Genomic DNA, 20,294 nt, shown 5'->3' on the forward strand with positions numbered 1-20,294 from the left:
GACCTTGATGTTCCTTGCTTAACTAGGCATTTTTGCGTGCTGGAATGAACTGGAGAGATTAACTGCTCTTCTGTGGTTCTGGCTTGGTGACTGGGAGTCAAATTGATGCTCCTGGACATATCCACTCAGGGTCGAAAGAGGTGCCTGTCTTCATACCCTTGGTCCATCAAAGTCAATATTGTCTACTCCGATAGTTGTGGTCTGCAGTCGTTCTTCTGTGCAACTGCTGTTCTGGAGGCAAGCAGGGAGGAAGCAGGCCCAAGAAGCAAGAAGCCTCCTTTTGGGCCAATCAGGACGTTGGAGGAGATAATGTGAAAGTCATCGCCACCTTCTATTGGTCTGGTGGGATTTCTGTTGGGACAGCCTCCAGCTGGGACCTGGATATCTCCTGGAATTGTAACTGATCTCTAAACTACCATCAGTCCATTGTCCTCCTCTTCTTTTTCTTCTGTATGTGTTTTGTAAGATTTCTATTCTACCTGCCTACTTAAAAAAAAAAAAAACAACTCAAGCAAACAAGCAAAATCCAGACGAGCTTATAGGACCAAAATAATTCAGTCATGTAAATAACAATTAATTAAACCAAGGTATTAAAACACACACGCACAAAGGAAAGGGAACAAACAGATAAAGGGAAGCCATCAAATTCCATCTCCCTGTGCAATCTCATCTTAAACCCTAGAACCTTAGAGGCCGTCCTAAAACAAACATACCATCTCCAAAAAGGAAACTCATCAGAACAGTGAACTTTCGGGAAATGGCCTTTTATTCTCTCCCCCCTACCCTTTGAGAGTAACCAAACAACACCTATCTTAATTGATTCCTGGATAGTTTGGTTGCCAACTCTGTTTTGGAAAATTCCTGCAGATTTGGAAACAAGGGTTGGGGGAGTTTGGAAAGAACTGAAGGTTTGGCAGTGATGTCATGTCATAGAGATCATCCACCGAAGCCGCCCTTTTCTTTGGGGGAACTGGTAGGGTTGTCAGATTCCATGGTCCAGACAGGGGTCCCCCACTTTCCGGATGCATTTTGCTCCTCAACTCTCCTTCCCCCCCGCCCCAAACCAGAAGAACACTGCATTTTATCAGCACATTGAGGGCATAACACTCTGTGTTTTGGGCAATTCTACCATAGAGTTTTGCCCCAGTGTCCTCCCTGGATGTCTCCAACATGCTGACGTCACTTCTGGGTGATGTCATTACATCACATGATTCCTCCCTGCTACTGGAAGATGCCCTCCCACCCTCCACTGACAGCATTGATGGACTGGGCAATCCTAGGAATTTATCATCCAGAGATCACTTGTAATTTGGGGCAAACTCCAGGCCCTTCCTGGAAATATGGATGCCTATTGGACAGCCTTTAATGAGAGGACTACTTGAGTCTCCAAATGGGGTGAGGGCCAGAGCTCAGGGGCAAACACCGAGAAGGCCCTTTGCTGCATTCCCAGGAGAAGACACCTGAAGATAAGGTTGCCAACTCTGGGTTCGGAGATTCCTGGAGATCTCAGGGATGGAATCTGGTTGAGGGAGGGGAAGAGCCACAAAAGTATATAAAGCCATAGAGTTCCCCCTCCAAAACAGCCCTTTTCTCCAGGGGATTTTTGGCTGCAGATAATTTGTGGCTTCAAGAGATCTCCTGGTCCTGGAGGATGATAACCCTAACTGAGGATCTCAGAATGGGAGCCAGATCCATTTTAGCTAGCCTGATGGCCTTCGCCATCTACCCTTTTCTCCTCCTCTGCTGCCCTTTTATTCTCCCAGTTTTGTCAGTCTTGTCATTCATCGAGGAGTGCGGCCTGATGGAAAGGAAGGCCTCGGCACCATCAAATTCTGCATCTTTTTTAGTTCAACTTTTAAAAGCCGCTTCCCTCTCAGCGATCCCCCCCTCCCCACCCCCCACATGAGCCTGATGGTGTCATTTGACTGCATTTTCAACTTTTTAAATATTCATTTTGAATCCTGCCATTTCAAGGGCCCTGCCTGAAAGAGCTATTTTGCAGGAATCGTGTGCATGACACATTCTTGAAGCAGCTGAATTATTTACTGAGATTGAACCGTCAACGGCTCCAAAATAAAAAGCCATTAAGGATACTTGGGGACCGGGATATCAGTATGCAGATTTTCCCCATCCAAATAAACCCTCAACCTTGCAGCTGAGAAAACCTACTTTTCAAGCTCTATCAGCTGCTGTTCTTAATGCTTTTATTTGGGGGGGGGGAGGATTGCATGAATTTTGATGTGGACTACAGCAATTCCAATCGTAAGAGCTCATGACAGATGTGTTCCTTAATATGGAACTTCTGGGGAGAGGGGGGAGTTCTTGGTGCCAAGATCCAGCTTGGGGCACTGGTTAGGAGTGTGGACTTCTAATCTGGCGAGCTGGGTTTGATTCCCCGCTCCTCCTCCACATGCAGCCAGCTGGGTGGCCTTGGGCTCCCCACCACACTGATAGAGCTGTTCTGGCCAAGCAGAAATATCAGAGCTCTCACAGCCTCACCCACCTCACAGGGGGTCTGTTGTGGAGAGAGGAAAGGGAAGATGATTATAAGCCACTTTGAGACTCCTTTGGGTAGAGAAAAGCGGCATATAAGAACCAACTCTTCTTCTTCTTCAGTAATATCAGGGCTCTCTCAGCCTCACCCACCTCACAGGGGGTCTGTTGTGGGGAGAGGAAAGGGAAGGTGATTGGAAACCACTTTGAGGCTCCTTCAGGTAGAGAAAAGTGGCATCTAAGAACCAACTCTTCTTCGTCTTCAGTAATATTAGGGCTCTGTCAGCCTTACCTTCCTCATGGGGTGTCTGTTGTGGGGAGAGGAAAGGGAAGGCGACTGTAAGCAAAGGCTTATGTAGAATGTCCAAGACTCCACACAGCCAAAGTGTAGTGGGTGAGCATAGCACTACAGATCTGGAGAAGGTAGAGGGTGATGGGAATCAGGTTTCCTTCCCTCCCTCCCTCCCTCCCTCCCTGCCATCTTCCTTCCTTCTTCCATCCTTCCCTTCCCCTTTTTTTCCCTCCCTCCCTCCCAGCCCTTCTTTGGTGTCCCATGAATATTAACAACAGATTTGGTGTGACTTCTTTCTCCCGCAATCCTCCTCCACAGAGTTCTTGTCTTGCTGGTTCTGTAAGGACAGTAAGGCGACGGGGGGGGGGGGGGGCAGTGGGATAGTCCCTGTTCTTCTTCCTCCTTCCTCCACAAGGAAGATTTATTCCACTTCTCCTACTTCTTGACATTAAAAAAAACACAGTGAAAACTTTCAATACGCCTCCCCTTTAATCTTTGCTTTTAACTCTAGGACCTCGAATCTAGGTCAATCGTGCACAGACTCAGCACTCGCATAGGGTTTCCCGTTTGGGCTTTTTTATCATTCTCATCATAGCTCTCTGAACTTTACTTTTGAAAAAAAAAATCAGCCCTCCCCTTGAAATATGGCCTCCATCACAGGGTACCAGCTCTAGTTTGAAAAATACCTGGAGATCTGGGGAGGTGGAGCTCAGGAGGGCGGGGCTTGGGGAAGGGAGGGAGGGAAGAGCCATTTCCTGTAGGGAATCTGATCTTGGCCATTGTAATAGCCGGAGATCTCCAGGTGCCACCTGGAGGTTGTCAACCCTAGCCAATCACTTACATAATATACTTATCTGTAGGGGGGAAATTATGCTGGAGGGAGCCCTGAAAAGGGGAATGTGGGTTTTAATCATGGGTATTAATTTGGAGAGGATTACTTTGGTCTAAATCAATACTGCCGTGTCTACCATCTTTCCCCCATAAAAGATTCACGGCAGATTCTCGTCATCTTGGACTCTTGGACTTTTTTTATAAAGCTGTTTTAGTAGGTAGAATTAACAGGCCTTGACTCCAGAATCAATGTGAGGATGACATGATAAATTGCAGTCAAATATTACACCAGCGATCCAAGAAATGCCAGGCCGGCTCTAACAGGATGGGGCTCTCAAGTCTGCTCACGTTGCTGTTTTTTAAAATTTGAATGAGTCCATCTCCTGATCCCCCTCCCCAACCCCACTCCTTCAACACTGGAAGAGGCAAGCTCAGGAGAGGAAGTTTCCATCAGAAAGTCGAACAAGAGCGTGGAGAGACATCCTTGGCTTTGATGCCAAATTTAATAATGGAAGATTAGCACTTGGCCAATTAGGGGTGCCACTCAAAGGAGGGACGGCAACGTGCAAGAAGATGGAAGTCATTAAGGATTTAGGAATTCATACGTTCAGCAGCCCCCTTTCCCCTGAAACGTAATGTGCTGGAGGTGTGTGTGTAAAAAGGATGGAGCTAAATAATATTGTAACAAAGAGGCCAGATGATTTATGAGGCAGGGATGCTGAAAGTAGGGCTAGAGATTGCCTTTTATACAGAGCAGGGATTCCTCCACTTATTGATTGGTTGCAGGTGATTTTTGACTTTTGTTTCTTGTAGGACAGGGGTCCCCAACGTGGTGCCCACCCAATGGCTTGGTCCTGGTGCCCACCAAGTGGCTTGAAGAAGAGAGGAGAGGCCAAGGGTGGCTTTTGCCCTGCTCACATAAGAAGGGGAGAGGCAGGTCAGATGCCCGAATGACGGAAATTGATGCCGTCAGCTCAATATATATTTCTAAACAATACATTCATTTGAAAAGGCATGTTGTTAAACAGCGTTTCCCCCTGAAATGTCAACGGCTTACTATTAGAGCTAATGCATCACCTCACTCCCCGACATTTTGCATTTGGCTCAGCCTTTTAACAGTCCTGATATATAAAAGGCAAGACGTATTGACGACAACTCATCCCCAGACTCCATAGACCAGTTCTCCTGGAGAACATGGCTGATTTAGAGGGCAGACTCTGTGGCAATATGTCCATTTGAGAGCCTTCCCATCCTCAAAACCCCACCTTTCCCAGACTCTACCCCCAAATTTCTAAGAATTTCCCAACCCACAGTTGGGCAACCTTGTTTGATTTAAGGAGGGCCTTGTCTTCTAAAGAAGCCATACATGATTCCATTAAATCCAGAACTTCAAAGCACCAAACCACACCATTGCTTCCCCCACCCACAACTTTACTGCCATGTGAACAGGGCCTGTTGCTTGAGTCTTCCTCTCTGATACATCATCCAAGACGGGGCACCTCCTCACAGTAACAGAGCCCATGAACAAACATGAAGGGGCCCTAGACTGAATCAGGATCGGTTGGTGCTGATGTGCAGGACCTTGGAGAGCTCTGTGGAAGTCGCTTGTCATGCAGGAACACACTGGTAGTTCCCCAGCAGTGCTCAAACCCATTCCCTATGACAACATATCATGTGACATAAGTATTGTGCGATGGCCACAGAGTGTCTATAAAACTGAGATAACTCTTGGCTTATGAAACAGGTGGGAGTGGAAGTTGACTGATTTAATTTTGTCCAGTCTATATTTTTGCCCGCAGATTGCATGGAATCCCCCGACATTAAAGTTAAAGGCTATTTTATTGCAAGAGGGTTGCAATTTGCATCAACTGGATATGCACCCACAAGTGGGGATGTGCTGCACTTGCAGGGTGGAATCTTTCTCCCCATCGTTGCCAGGTCCCCCACACCAGGGGTAGTCAAACTGCGCCCTTCCAGATGTCCATGGACTACAATTCCCATGAGCCCCTGCCAGCATTCAAAGAAAGAAAGAAAGAAAGAAAGAAAGAAAGAAAGAAAGAAAGAAAGAAAGAAAGAAAGAAAGAAAGAAAGAAAGAAAGAAAATTGCAGTGGCTAGCTAAGCAAGGAAAGGACACAGTGGAGAAATCATATAGAAAGGGGGGTTGAGGTCCCCACATATTTGGATAGGAAATGAGAACCACAGCGAGAGGCTGGCTTGAATATATTTCCCTCCGGAAGCTCTGTGCTTAGCCGTTCTAGACTATAAAGTTTGCATCTGCATTTAAACAGCTTGTAAATGTCTGAAATGAAATCTGAATTACGGACAGCAATTCCAGCCTGCTCTGGGGGAGCGCCAGAGCAGATCCTGCCCTACGTGTGCAAGGCCTCCGATGGAACAGATGGACTCTAAAGTGGATTCAGAGGGGAGGCTGTCGAGGGCAGTGGGCAGGCAGGGTGGAGATGAGAGAGGAGATCTTCTAGGGGTGGGACGGATTCTGCTCCCTCAGGGGCATCCAGAGTGGGGTGGGGAGGAAAGCGTAGGGTAGATTGGGGTAACATATGAGCAAACAAAGATAAGTGATTGGTCCGCTCATATCTGCTCTGGTTGGCAAGGGGTCTCCCATGCTTTATTGTATTGTTATATTTTTAAAGTTTGCCTTTCAAATTAAGGCCATCAGAGAGATTTCCTAACCTCGTCACCCACGATCCCTTTCCCTGGAGATGCTGGGGCTGGAACCTTAAATCGGCTACATGCCAAGCTGAGACTCCACAGCTGAGGTCACACCAGGGCCAAGAACCCAAAGGCTAAAGAAAGGCAAATGGGTGGCCTAGTCATACGATTTCTCCATGTAGAAAGTCAAAAATGTGTTTACTCAGAGTTGTATGTGGTTCTTATTTGATGGTATTGAATGTATTTATTCTGCGCAGCTGTCATCTGGGCCCTAAAATGGTTTTTTAACTATTTTGGAAGGAAGGAAGGAAGGAAGGAAGGAAGGGAGGGAGGGAGGGAGGGAGGGAGGGAGGGAGGGAGGGAGGGAGGAAGGAAGGAAGGAAGGAAGGAAGGAAGGAAGGAAGGAAGGAAGGAAGGAAGGAAGGAAGGAAGGGTTTGCAGACAATGTCTTCCAGATATTTAATTCAAAACTTTGGTTTGTAAAAGATTCCAGCAACAGACTGAAGGGAAATGAACAGGATGGCACCAGAAGGCCCAACCACTGCCCTTCCATTTCCTTTCTTTTCCTTTCTCACTGCCTGACCCTCCCTTAGAACTAGCCTCTTCAGGTCAGCTTTTGACTTATGCTTACTCTCAGGCTTGTGGGTGCCCTGCCTCCTCCTGTTTCAGTGGACCAGACCGGACATCACTCATTTCCAAGTCACCGTACGCTGTGAATAATTTCTCCTACCTAAGCACCCATAAAGTTCCTGAGAGGGGAGAGACTGGAGAGGTTGAGCAATGGACTTGTCTCTGTCCGGCCTGCCCATAAATCACCTTCTGGCTCATGCTTTACTAGAGCATTCAATGGGAAGGTAGTCCCCTCAGACTGTCTCCCTGGCTTTTTCATAATGTGCTAGAATCCTAAAGTTGGAAAGGGCCTTACAGGCCATCTAGCCTAACTCGCTGCTTAAGGCAGGATCAGCCTAAGACATCCAGGATAAGGAACTGTTTGATTCCCCGCTCCTCCTCCACATGCAGCCAGCTGGGTGACTTTGGGCTCACCACAGCACTGATAAAGCTGTTCTGACCAGGCAGTAATATCAGGTCTCTCTCAGCCTCACCTATCTCATTTCTCCTTCAGGTAGAGAAAAGCGGCATATACGAACCAACTCTTCTTCTTCTTCTTCTTCTTCTTCTTCTTCTTCTTCTTCTTCTTCTTCTTCTTCTTCTTCTTCTTCTTCTTCTTCTTCTTCTTCAGTAATATCACGGCTCTCTCAGCCTCCCCTCCCTCACAGGGTGTCTGTTGTGGGGAAAGGGAAGGCGAATGCAAGCCGCTTTGAGACTCCTTTGGGTAGAGAAAGCGGCATGCAAGAACCAACTCTTCTTTTTCTTCCACCTGACCACCACCAGTGATTTGGAAGTGGAATCTGCTACCTAAGGAGGTGGTGAGGTCCCCTTGGCTAGCAGTCTTCAAGCAGTGGCTGGACAGAAACGTGTTGGGGAGATCTTACATTGAACAGGGGTCTAGACTAGATGGTCTCCATGGTCCCTTCCAACTCAATGCTTCTACAATTGTTGGGCTAAATGGAGTAGAATAGACACATGTCAAGTATGCAGAGATCCTTGGGAGAAGGGTGGAATGAATGCCTGGGGGATGGTTCTGCAGATCATGACGTCAGAACACCCTGCTGTTAATGAAGAGCCCTTGGCGCTTGGAGATACAGTGCTCCTGAATATGGAAGTTCCATTTCCCTGTCAAGGTTCCCCCTGATCTTGCTCATATAGCTTCCTGGGTTGTGATCTGTGATCTGCTCTGAAGAGGCGGCTTCAGTCTCCAAGAGTCTCATGTTAGGCAGCCGTATAAATACACATTAGCAAAATGGAGTTCAGGAGATTAGGAATTTATAGTCCTTCCTCCCCAAAAAATTCCTTGAGTATGCTGGGGGGGGGAGAAGAGTGAGCTCATTAATCTGCTCTAAACATCCTCCTATTGTAAAAGGCCTCCAAGTTTAATAACCACCATAAGTTATTATTTGCAGCTGCAATTCAAATGTCCTTGATTGGAGAAATAATAGATCTTTCTTCTTATATTTGTTTTCGTTTCCCTGGGGCTCGTCCCCCATCCCCCTTCCTTTTCTTTAAAGTACAAAATTGACAGTCAAACATGTAATTAGTTATGATGCATTCGAGGAGCCAGCAGTCTCTCCCCTTCGCCATTCTGCATCCCCTCCACCCCGAGTTGATTTATTTCGATCACAATAAATTAGGAGTTCTTTTTGTCGTTTGTCGGCTGTTTTAGTTTACTCCCTCTGCCCACTCTGCTCTGGGGAGGGAGGGGGGAATGCTACAGCCAAAGGGGAGACAACTGTGAATTGTGGTATGCATATCAATATCTGAAGCTGCCTCCTACTGAGTCAGACCCTTGATCTACCTGCCATAGTATTGCCAACTCTGACTGGTAGCAACTCTCAAGTCCCATGGACAGGTCATACCAAGGACTGATTCAGGCTCCTTTCCCTTGGGTTCGATGGTCAAACTACAGCCAGTCCTCTACGTAAATCTTCCTTCTACCAAAACCCTGCATTCATCTACCTCTGAATTGCCTACTCTGACTGGCAGCAGCTCCCCAGAGAGATTGGAAGAGAGGGACCTTCCCCAACACCTGCTACTTGATGGACACATGGAATGATGGATGGACAGGCAGACACAAGGAAAGACAGAACATTGGCTGGATGCAAAGTCTTGTTTTTGCTGAACCGAAGAAAAATAGATTTGGTGTTGTGAGGAGGGAGATGTTTCTGAGCTGCTGTTAGCAGACTTTGGGAGACAACTGACCGGTTCAGTCCTGAACTGGATCCCTCCCGTCTGAGCCCGTGGAGTTCAGCTCTCAGTTCGAATTGCCCTGCAAATGGGTCACTCAGGGGCGAAAGGTTAATTGGGACTCGTGCAACCAGCTACATTGTATATCCATTTCTGCATTCGACATGCCACTGTTTGAAACGCAACTGGGCCCGTGTTTCTTTTGATGGCTTTTAAAGTGGTACACGTCACAGAATTTATTTGGCAAAAACAGGACGTTGAAGACACTCTGTAGCAGGGGCAGCCAAAACTGTGCCTCTCCAGATGTCTATGGACTACAATTACCACGAGCCCTAGCCGACAGGCCGGCAGGAGCTCATGGTAACTAGAGTCCATGGACATCTGGAAAGCTACAGTTTTGGCCTTCCCTGTTCTGTAGTCTTTCCTTGGGAGGTCTGGGGACACATGGCCGATGGAATGGAAAAGAGACACTGTGCTCACCTAATCCTTCACAGTGCTGTGCCAGAATTGAAATAATGGAGATCCATATTTATTATGCCTTAGAGCAGGGGTAGTCAACCTGTGGTCCTCCAGATGTTCATGGACTACAATTCCCATGAGCCCTTGCCAGCAAATGCTGGCAGGGGCTCATGGGAATTGTAGTCCATGAACATCTGGAGGACCACAGGTTGACTACCCCTGCCTTAAGGAGAATTGTCTTCAAAATCCGTCAGAACTGTGTAAGTTCTGCTGATGGCGCTTATTAACTTTCTCCTAGGGTTTTGTTGTTGGGGAGGGGTGCGTTTGTGTATTGTTTATCACAATCATTTCGCAACTGTTGTTTGGCGACTCGGAAGCCAGCTGCAGCTGACTGATGCCAGGAACTGAAGTATTTATAAAACGACAGGAAATTAGAAATATTCCATTTACGAGTCCCGGGAAATAAATTCTGTATAAGGAATAAAACTTTATGGTGGGCTAATGCCAAGGATGTATGTCTCTTCAATTTAATACATTTGGATGAATTCTAAAGCTGTAGATAATCTTGAAATATGAGCTCAGCTACACAAGCACCGATCCCAATTCATTTTTTTTTTAATTTCATCTCACTACCTTTTAAGGGATGAGGGGGAGCAGTGGTGAAACCTTTATGCCGTATCCCGGTGGGTCGCTGTCTCCTGTAAGACCAACACAACTTTATTCAAGGGGTATGTTTTTCTGGGCACAACCCATTTCTACAAACACCACAATATGGGAATTACAAAGCCACCTATGTAGCCATGAATTAGTACACAGCAGAATGAAGCCGTTCAACAGCTACAAGGGCCTTGCTGGAATAACAAGCTACATGTATAAGGTTACCGTTTGCCTGGGCGGCAACTCTGGGGGGAAACATAGTAAAGAAAATGCAAATATCAAGAATAGAAGGTAAAGGACAGATGCCATGGAAGGCTGAGAGTGGTTAACAGAGACCCTGATTTATTTTGGGGGGAGGGGTTGATATTTTTATTTCCTTTACTATGCTGTGTATACAAAAAATTAGTATTAGTATTAGTATTAGTATTAGTATTAGTATTAGTATTAGTATTAGTATTAGTATTAGTATTAGTATTAGTATTTAATTTTTAGACCGCCCTTCTCCCAATAGGTCTCAGGGCGGTTTACAACATAAATAGTTAAAACACAATAAAATCCCCATAAAAACCCCAATTAAAAGTTACATATAACATATAGCGGCGGTGGTCACAATTCTGATCTTAGTTCAGCCTGGTGGAGAGAATAATATTCAGAAGAGGGTGACACCAATACAATAGATCTAACCATGATCTCGATGTTAGAGATCTCAATATTGGAGGGGATCCTCTGATGGATTAGTGGGAGAGTATTAGTATTAGTATTTAGAATCATTTAGAATCATTGCCTGCTGTTATCAGCAAAGCTGTCTCAGGGTTGTTTGCATAGTAGTAAAACCCCAGATAAAATCCATAAAATATCATCAATCTCCCCCCACCTCCCCGTTAAAGCATCTCAGTGGCTCAAAAGAAAACCAGAGCTCCCAGTCCAGCTAGTTCCTTCTCTGTACCTCATGGGAATGGGTTCCAGCCGTCTTCTACTAGGTGACAATCTAACCTGGAGGGTCCCATGCGATCACCCACTCCCTGACCTCAACCGAAGACCTGGCGGAAGAGCTCCATCTTGCAGGCCCTGCGGAACCAAGAGAGTAAAATTCTGCCGCTCTTAAAGGTGTCACCGGACTTAAACGTTGCATTTTATTACATGTTCATATTCTGTTTAACGCCTTGTGCAAAATGTATCATGATAAATTGCATCTTCTTTGGAAATGTGGACGGAAATCAGCCCACCCAGTTGTCCCTTACTTTTTGGCCCAAAGTCCTCGCGGAAATAAAACATGTGACCCGATGATCGGTCCCTCCCAACTCTAATTAATGTCGTTAGGACTTTTGCAAAATGCAGCTCGTAAATGAAGATGTCCTATGATTGCTGACAGCTGCGCAAATGATTATTGCTACAATCTGGTGCGTTGCCAAAAATATTTCTATTAAGCTATGGATTTTTCCCCCAAAAAGAAAACCCAGTTTGGCATATTGTGAAATTGGCTACATTAAAATAATACGTCGGCTTGAAGGATGGAAGGCAGCCCGGACCTGTGTTTGTTGCCATTTGGGAACCCCTAATTAAGTTCTGGAAATCTATTCTTAATTTGCAGATTGATGTTCGTAATTGCTTTCTCTCTCTCTTTTCTAGTTCTGTCATTTTTGATTTATGATTCTTTACTGAAATTTGTTTTTTTTTTAAAAGAAATCAAACGAGGGAGGCAGGGAAGATCCAAAATGAATGCAGAGGAGTACTGTTATTCCTACAGTGGGGGTGCAGAGGGAGCGTGTACATTTCCGTTCTCCCTTAAGAGTATGTTCTAGGCATGCGTAGAACAGAACAGATTGCTTTTGGTGAGGGCTGAGCCAAAAAACAGTGGACACGTTTTATCTTTACCGATTTGGTGCCTCCAAGAGCCATCTCTGTTGGAAGACAAAAAAAGGGTGTGCCTTTGTTTATAATTGCAACAGAACAAAGTTTGGGTCCAGGGACAACTTGAAAAGCAGCAAAGTTTAATTCTGGGTAGAAGCTTTGTTGTGCATGCAACAAAGTGCATTCCGCAAAGTTTAATGCTGAGTTTAGTTGCCGGGGTCTGGTAATTTTAGGCAGGACACAGTAAACTGGGAATGCTTCCATATCAAAATGCATCTTTCCATGTTCAACCTCTGAAGAGGCCAGCCACAGTGACTGGTGAAAGGGACTAAAAGTACCAGATGCCAGCCACAGCGCCCAGAAAACCCACAACAGCCTGCTGGGTGTAAGCTTTCATGTGCATGCAACCAAGGTGAATGCTGGGTGTAAGCTTTGGCGTTCATAAGGCTGACCCTGGACTCAAACTGTGTTCTGTTGCTCCAGATCAACACAGCTACCCACCTGAATTTTCATAGAATCATAGAATCATAGAGTTGGAAGGGGCCATACAGGCCATCTAGTCCAACCCCCTGCTCAACGCAGGATCAGCTCAAAGCATCCTAAAGCATCCAAGAAAAGTATGTATCCAATCTTTGCTTGAAGACTGCCAGTGACTGCCAATTTTTATTTACTCTTGTTAGAGAACAAGTCAAAGTAGGTGGACTCATTAACGCTTACACCCAGGAAAGTGCTCTTCCGGTTGTACTTTCAGACAGGTAAATGACAGGTCCCATCACTAATAATTTGGTACTCATGCACCCATGCAAATCAAGCTGAAATCAACATCCTAAAAGCCAGAATCATATTCATGGTAAGCTTTTTGTGGTTGTGACAATCTGTTATTCTGGTGTGTGTATGTGTGTTTTTCCTTTCCAAACTTCTCCCTTTCCCTTTTTTGGAAATGGAACTGAAAAGGACTCAGGCCTTGTTGCACCTGGATGCCTGGTCAGCCTTTAGGTTTACATCCAACATTTCAGAAGGGGAAAGTCTGAGCGAGCACATCTCACTTCAGATTCCCTCTGATCTACTCGGCAGATAATTTCAAGGGGAGGGTAATGGAACTTTTGAAAACCCTCTCGAGCTTTGCTAATCAAGGGCAATTTTCCCTCTCTTCAAAATAAATCTCCTTTTTCAAAAAAAAAATTCCTGCAAGAGGTGCCTAATCATATCCAGGGGCTTGGGGGGGGGGGAGATGAGAACCACAAAATATTTCAGATTGCTACTGCTCACCTAGCAAAGTGACTCCAGGCATAGACGCACTGGTTTCATAGAGGGATGCCTTGCATACCCCACTGTGGGCGCAGAGGTCCTCTGCTTTTGGGGTCCATCGCTGCCCGCCAGCAGGAGTGAATTAACCCCCCAATCAGGGAAGAATGCCAGACATTATCATGGCACGCCTCCAAGACCTGGAAGTGATGTGTAGGCATATTGGGGACATCAGGGGGCCACGTGCTGGTTTGGGGTCAAAACTGTATGGTAGAAGCTCATTCTACCATTCATCCCATCAAAACACCCTCCTGCTTGGTATAGTGGTTAAAAGTGGTGGCCTCTGACCTGGAGAACTGGGTTTGATTCTCTGCTCCCCCTCTGCATGAGCCCTGCTGGGTGACCTTGGGCCGGTCACAGTTCTCTCAGAGCTCCCTCAGCCCCACCTACCTCACAGGGTGTTTGTTGTGGGGAGATGAACGGTAGGCAGTTGTAAGCGACTTTGAGACTCCTTCGGGTAGGAAAAAATGGCTGTTTAAGCAGAGACTTGGTTGTGGTGAATAAAATTATGAATTATGCTCATGTAAGTACGATGACAAAATAAATCAATATGTTTAGGGGAAGATGACGGTAATTTCAAGAATGATGAGACTAAAGTTTGGGAAGCTCTGACGGGATATAGTTTTACTGTCCTTTTTAGAGAATCTCAAAAGGCATACAGTCTGGCGTGAAATTAAAAGTATATTATGCGAATATTAGGGGAACTGAATGAAGACTTTACGGACGCTCTTTCCCAGGAGCTCTTGGAAAATATGTACAGAAGGACAGTGGAAAGTCTCCTTCCTCCTGTGTTCACGCATGCCGGATGTCAGTGGGGCTAGTTCTTCAAAAGAAATGGCTAGGGATGGGACAGAGACTGAATTATGGGCCAGCCAGGTCACCCCTAATGATTATTTGGTTTTTGTCCCCACCCTCCCCCTCTCCAGGAAGTACTGTAATGAGAATGGCGGCCTTTGATGCTGACGACCCCTCTACAGACAATGCCCTGCTGAGATACAACATCCTGAAGCAGACCCCAGACAAGCCTTCGCCGAACATGTTCTATATTGACCCGGAGAAAGGAGACATTGTCACCGTGGTGTCCCCAGCCATGTTGGACCGAGAAGTAAGTCACATTTTTTTGGTCAGCAGATTAAAGCGATGTCAAAGACTCAATGCTGTAGATTTGCATGTGAGTGATACAGGTATGTGTTCTTCGTCGCCTGTTCATTCTTGGGTGCGTCTTGATTACCTGGTACATGGTTGGATCGTGTGCAACAGAAGGAACTTGTTCTTATCTAGGTAGCTCTCTATTCCCAAGACCATTGTGTGATATTCTTTGAGAGGGTAGTGGTGTTGGTAGAACAGGTAGACTGGAGTTCGCGCCACCTTTGAGATAGTTGTGGATTTCTTGCAATCTGCAGGGAGCTGGACTAGATGACCCACGGGTCCCTTCAAATTCTATGTTTCTGTGATTTCTATGATTTCTACATTGGATAATGCACTTTCTATGCACCTTAGTAGCAGATTTTCCTATTGCACACAGGAAAATCCAGCTGCAAAACCACATTGAAATTGCATTATCCAACACGTGTGGAAGTACCGTGGGAAACTGCTACCCAAAGAGAAAGGAAATTTGAGCTTCCAGGAAGGAACACACAGCTGAAAGCTCCTCAGACTTGCAAAGTCTGGCAACCACAAACTTTAACAATGGCGAGGATTATGCATGATAACGAATCACCGAAATTAATGCGGTTTTAGCGTTTTAATCAGACGTCTATTATCTGTTTTCAAATTAAGACGTTGCTGATTTGGAATCTCATAAAACAGATAAAGGTCTTACGCAAATAAGCTGCTTAAATTCGGTTCTTTAGAGATTTCCTGCCATCTACAGAGGAAGTTCTTTCCGTAACATCAGATCTCAGCAAAGAAAGAAAGGAAAAAACCATACCCTTTGCAGGATGGGAAAGGTCATGCAAGGTCAGAAGTGTTGCATGTAGGTGTGAAGGAGGAGTCCAATGCACTGTGGTTTGGAGCAACTGTTAGGTTGGGATGTCTACCTTCCAGATCATGATGAACAAGAAGCTTTCTGGGTAGCTTCTTAGTCCTGATGCTTCCTGTTGTGATCCTAAATTATAGAATCCACTGGATGCTTTAAAAAAACATGGTGGGAATTGTCTATCAATGTTGTTAGAGATCATTCCTGAACAGATCTACCAAATGGCGCATAGTCCCAGGAAAGTGTATTTATGATTGATGTTCAGCTGGTTAGTTTCAGGCGGGTAGCCATTTTGGTCCGATATTTCAGTTCAGTTTGGGTGGTTTCCACTTGGTGGTTGCAGGTGAGTAGCCATATTGTTCTGCTATTCAAGTTCAGTTGGGTGGTTTGAGGTTGCCTGTTTCAGGTGGGGAGCCATGTTGGTCTGATATTCAAGTTCAGTTAGGTAGTTTGAGGTTGGTAGCCATGTTCCTTAGACACCAGTAGTACCTTGGACAGAAGCAGTCTTCTGTTGGACGTGAAGGGAGTATTGACTGTCAAAAGCTTATGCCCTGGAAAATCGTGTTGGCCTTTAAAATTCAGTTGGGGTCCCTTGCTTCTGGACTGCCTTAGAAAATGATTTCCTCATGGTGGTTGAGCCTTATTCTAGCTTTAGTGTACAGGACTGCACAGTTAAGGACATCTGTATGAATTATCATCATGTCAAACGTCCATTCTACCATTCCACCATACCTGGAGGAAAGGAAACCTTGGGTTTGTCAGTAATTCTACACTTGACAACCAAGGCTCACATGGAATAGAGCATCAACATTGTGGGAAGCATGCCGTATGCATCATCACAATGTTAAAACCACAGAAATGTCTTCTAGGGTGAAGTGTGCAAAAACCAGGGTTCAGTCAAAAGGCCCACAAGGAATGGGTTTCCCTCATTTTAATGTGCAAAATGTACCGGAGCTGTTTGAAACCCCAAAATGCTTAATGGTAAGTAATGTCGATTCCTTAATTGTAAGTAGAGGGTAATTCAGAACAGGGACTTCCTGCTCCTGTAGCAATGATAACTGGCTATGAAATTCAAGACTCTTCATTATGGTTTCCACCAGTTATTTTTTCTCTCCTTTCCCTAATATATAAACAGTCTTGAGATAAAAACCAATTTGCTGGGAATTGAAAAATCCATAGGAAGGATGGACGAAGCCTCCATTCTCCACTTTGTTCTAAAGGTCAGAAGAGATACATGAAATAATGATGCTATTTGCATCCAAAGAGCATGTTCAGTATTGAACAACCTGGATGGAGCGTGGCAGAACACGAACAAAACCACGCATGATTTCCTGCTAACCACCCTGGGCAGCTGTCATTAGATAGCTATTGTTAAAGATTTTCGGCTACCCATTTGAGCTCTGCGTAAAAGAAGATATTGCCTATATTAGATTTCTAGTATGATTCCCAATATAACCAATGTAATATGTTTCTACTACAACTTAAGATCCTGGAGGGGAAATGTAAGCAAACTGTCCAGAAGTGTCCAGCCTTGATCATTTAATGTCTGTATGCTTTGCTTTATTTTGCGAAGTTTCTTTCTCAACTCTCTACTGCAGGGGTAGTCAAACTGCGGCCCTCCAGATGTCCATGGACTACAATTCCCAGAAGCCCCTGCCAGCATTCGCTCTGCTCTGCTGAATGCTGCATCCCCTTAGGCACCCCTTCCACTAGATAGCGGGTACTTAAAACAAGCAGAGTTTACTTGGGCCCTTCCTCTCATGGAAGCAGCCATTCCATTTGCAAAAAAAACACACAATTTCCCACTTTCTGAAGAAATGCTCCCACTTACAGAAGGAGCACTTTTCCCTCTTCCCCGAGGTATGGATCCAATCTGGTGAATAGTTGAATGTACGTGCAGGTGGGCTGCCCATACCAGGAACCAAGATGGTGGTCTCTTGGGCGGAATACTCTCACACTCTTAAAGAGCAACTGGAGTTATTAATGTCCAAGTTCAAAGCGGGGCCTCTGCACCTGTCACTTCTACAGATATGGCTGAGAAAACGATAGTTTGAGGTTCTCACTTGTTGTGACAGTCCTTTGCGTGAATCCTATTTCTTTGTGGGCTTTCTGTAGTTGCTGACAAAATGCATTCCTGTTTGTTTGTTTACTACTCCTCTTGAAGTGTTGTCTCTGGGCGATTTGGGTGATTTAAAACACAATAAAACACAGCACAACCAATAAATTCATCACAAAACAAAACCATTAAAATGCTAAGATGAACAAATCGCAGTTGGTCACTATTTGTCATCACGCTGTTCCACCTGATGTTAAAAAAAACAGGATGCCAGTGGTGATTTCCAGCAAGCCCTGAGACAAATAAAGAAAAATCTTCCGTGTTTGAATGGGGAATTACAAAACACAGACAGCAACAAGACATCGCTTGTAAAGCTAGAAAGGAACTAGATTTGCAGGGGAAGGGCGGATCATCTCAGGTGTGTGGAGTGAAGTGAGGTGCGGGATTGGCTGGAGAACTGAGACGCTGCAAAAGAGATTCAGCCAATCGTTGTGCATTTGCCCCCCCCTTCCCTCCCCCATTTGATGTGGAGCCACAGTTTCCCATGCCAAGCAGATAGATTGGGGTTATTTCTTTTGACTTTCAACAAGGAATGCCACTGTTGATAAAACGTATGCCAAACCTCATGAAGGCTGACTCTGTCTTAGTTATTTCATCTGCAGTCATGATAGTTAAAATGTGCTTCTTCTCCGTGACACCAGTCAACGAAGCGCGCAGAGTGGAACATTAAAAAGAGGATGGGGGAGACAGAAATGAGCCTTGCCTCTCCGTTTCCAAATATATGTGCGGTGGCAATTGCTGCTATAAACTGTTTTAAAGGAGCTGCGTTCAGTCAAAGTGAGTCATGTTCTCCAGTTCTTGTTATTCGATTTTACCCGTCTCTTACCTGGGGATGCTTATGGAGGATGCCCCTATGACTTTAAACTAAATTGACAAGTTCTGGAGGCCTCACTTCAAAAAGGATGTGGGCAAAATGGAGAGAGTGCAGAGGAGAGCGAGGAGGAGGGTTTGAGGCCTGGGGAACAAGCCCTGTGAGGAAAGGCTGAGAAGGGACTTGGGAAGGCTCAGCCTGGAGAAGAGGAGGCAGAGAGGGGACAGCATGGCTGTTTCAAGTATTTGAAAGGTTGTCCCTTGGGGGAGGGCAGGGAGTGGTTTTTGTGAAGATCAGAAGAGAGAACCTGCAATCTCATGTGACCCAAGAATCATGGAAAACATCAGCATATTTTACTCCCTGTCTGGGTGAAATCTGCCCATACTTTAGTTGTGCTGTTCTGGGGTGGAGAAGCTCACATGCCCAAGATTTGCCGCACCCTCAACATGTATAAAGTGTACATGCTGGTCACATTTTGATGTGGACCCAGAACTATAGTGATTGTTGGACTGTGTTTGCCATTTTGGCCGTTCCAAAGATCAATTCCAGCCATGCGTGTCTATGTTGGTGATTTTTGCTTGTGTGATTTTGCTCCCCATAGGAAATGCTTATTCATTGGATGCGGATCCCCCAGTCTCTCCAGGTGCTGTTTTATTTATGGATTTATTTCTGCAGGAAACCTGTTTGGAAGCCTGAGCACTCTTCAGAGTTCATAGACCACTCAAATAATTTGCAGGACAATATCCATTTTTATTTTAACAAGGCATTCTCTGAGGGTTTATTATAAAGTTTTCTCTGTGTTTTATTTTTTTTGCTTGTTTCCTTGGGGGAGCACGGCATCTGCCAGAGATTAAGATGGAGGAGAAATGGAGCAAAGCTGAAAGAGAGTCCGTTTTTAATTCTTGGGTTTTTAGGGAGAAAGAGGCCTTATGCAAAATTAGGGGATCTAAAACGCTAGAACTGAGATACAAAAATGGCGTGACATAAATCCACAGTAAGAAGTTGGATTCATTTGCTTTTGTGGGTGTTTGTTTCAGGGGAAAATCCATTCCAAAGTAAATTGCAACCTTCCCACTCAAAAAAAAAAAACCCACACAAAAACCTCTTGTAAACAGAAGATAATTTTTTTAAAAGCAACAACAGTCAGGCTTAGAAATATCTCCCCACTGCACACATTTTTTATTTTTGGAAGGAAGACTGATTGTTTTGAATTATTGTCAACTGTCTCATCTTGGCAGTGATTGAAAGAATATTATTTATTTTGCACGGGGGGAGTTTCACAGTGGCCGGGATGGCTATTTCCATGCTTAACATTCCCCCTAATTATTATTTAGCGAGTAATTTGCTCTCCCCCACCTTGATAGAGATTGTAGTGATTGGCTAAGAGTAAAAGGAGACGTTCTTGGAGATTTGCAGAGCAATTTTGTCTTGAGAAAAAACATGGTCGTTGCTGGTTCCATCAACATCTCTAAAACGACAGAAGGCTTTGCATTCATCTGGATGTCAAAGAAGTGCCACCCCCCTCCCCACCGACTCTGGTTAGCCCTCTGGCCCCCATTTGGGAACAGAATTCCCAAGGGAATTTCAAGGTATTGCTGACAGACAGTTGGGTTCATTGGTGGTGCAAATGTGCATCCAATGTAAAAATAAACAACAGCCATTGTTCAACAAGGTTTTCATCGATGCTAGCATGCAGAACTATAGTAAACGTGCACAATAATACTAAATCTAATGTGTGCAAAAAAAACCAAAAACACCCAATTTCACATGTCTCCTCTCCCAATATTTTTGGGGGGGAGGGGATTATGTTTATCTCAGGACAAAAAATTGCTCTGCATTTATCTCAGATCTACAGCTTGACTTCAGAGGGTCCTACGCAGGTTTATAAGTGGTTTAAAATCATGCTCCTCCCTTCCCCCAAGGCATCCTGGGAATTTTGCTTTGGTGAGGGCACTGAGGATTGGTAGAAACCCCTCCTCTTGTCAACGTATACTTTCCCAGGGTTCCTTGAGGAAGGACTATTAAACC

General features: G+C 45.1%; 1 protein-coding gene across 2 annotated transcripts in view; it reads left to right on the forward strand.

The window, feature by feature from the left end:
- CDH13 (cadherin 13) overlaps positions 1-20,294 on the forward strand; it is a 416,230-nt gene that overhangs the window by 267,521 nt on the left and 128,415 nt on the right. For both annotated transcript variants that reach the window (XM_077310005.1, XM_077310003.1), the window contains one exon: positions 14,288-14,466. In XM_077310005.1, the coding sequence (XP_077166120.1) occupies positions 14,288-14,466 (179 nt within the window). The remainder of the gene's footprint in view (positions 1-14,287; positions 14,467-20,294) is intronic.

This window comes from Paroedura picta, chromosome 14 (assembly GCF_049243985.1).
Source record: "Paroedura picta isolate Pp20150507F chromosome 14, Ppicta_v3.0, whole genome shotgun sequence".
NCBI classification, from domain to species: Eukaryota; Metazoa; Chordata; class Lepidosauria; order Squamata; family Gekkonidae; genus Paroedura; species Paroedura picta.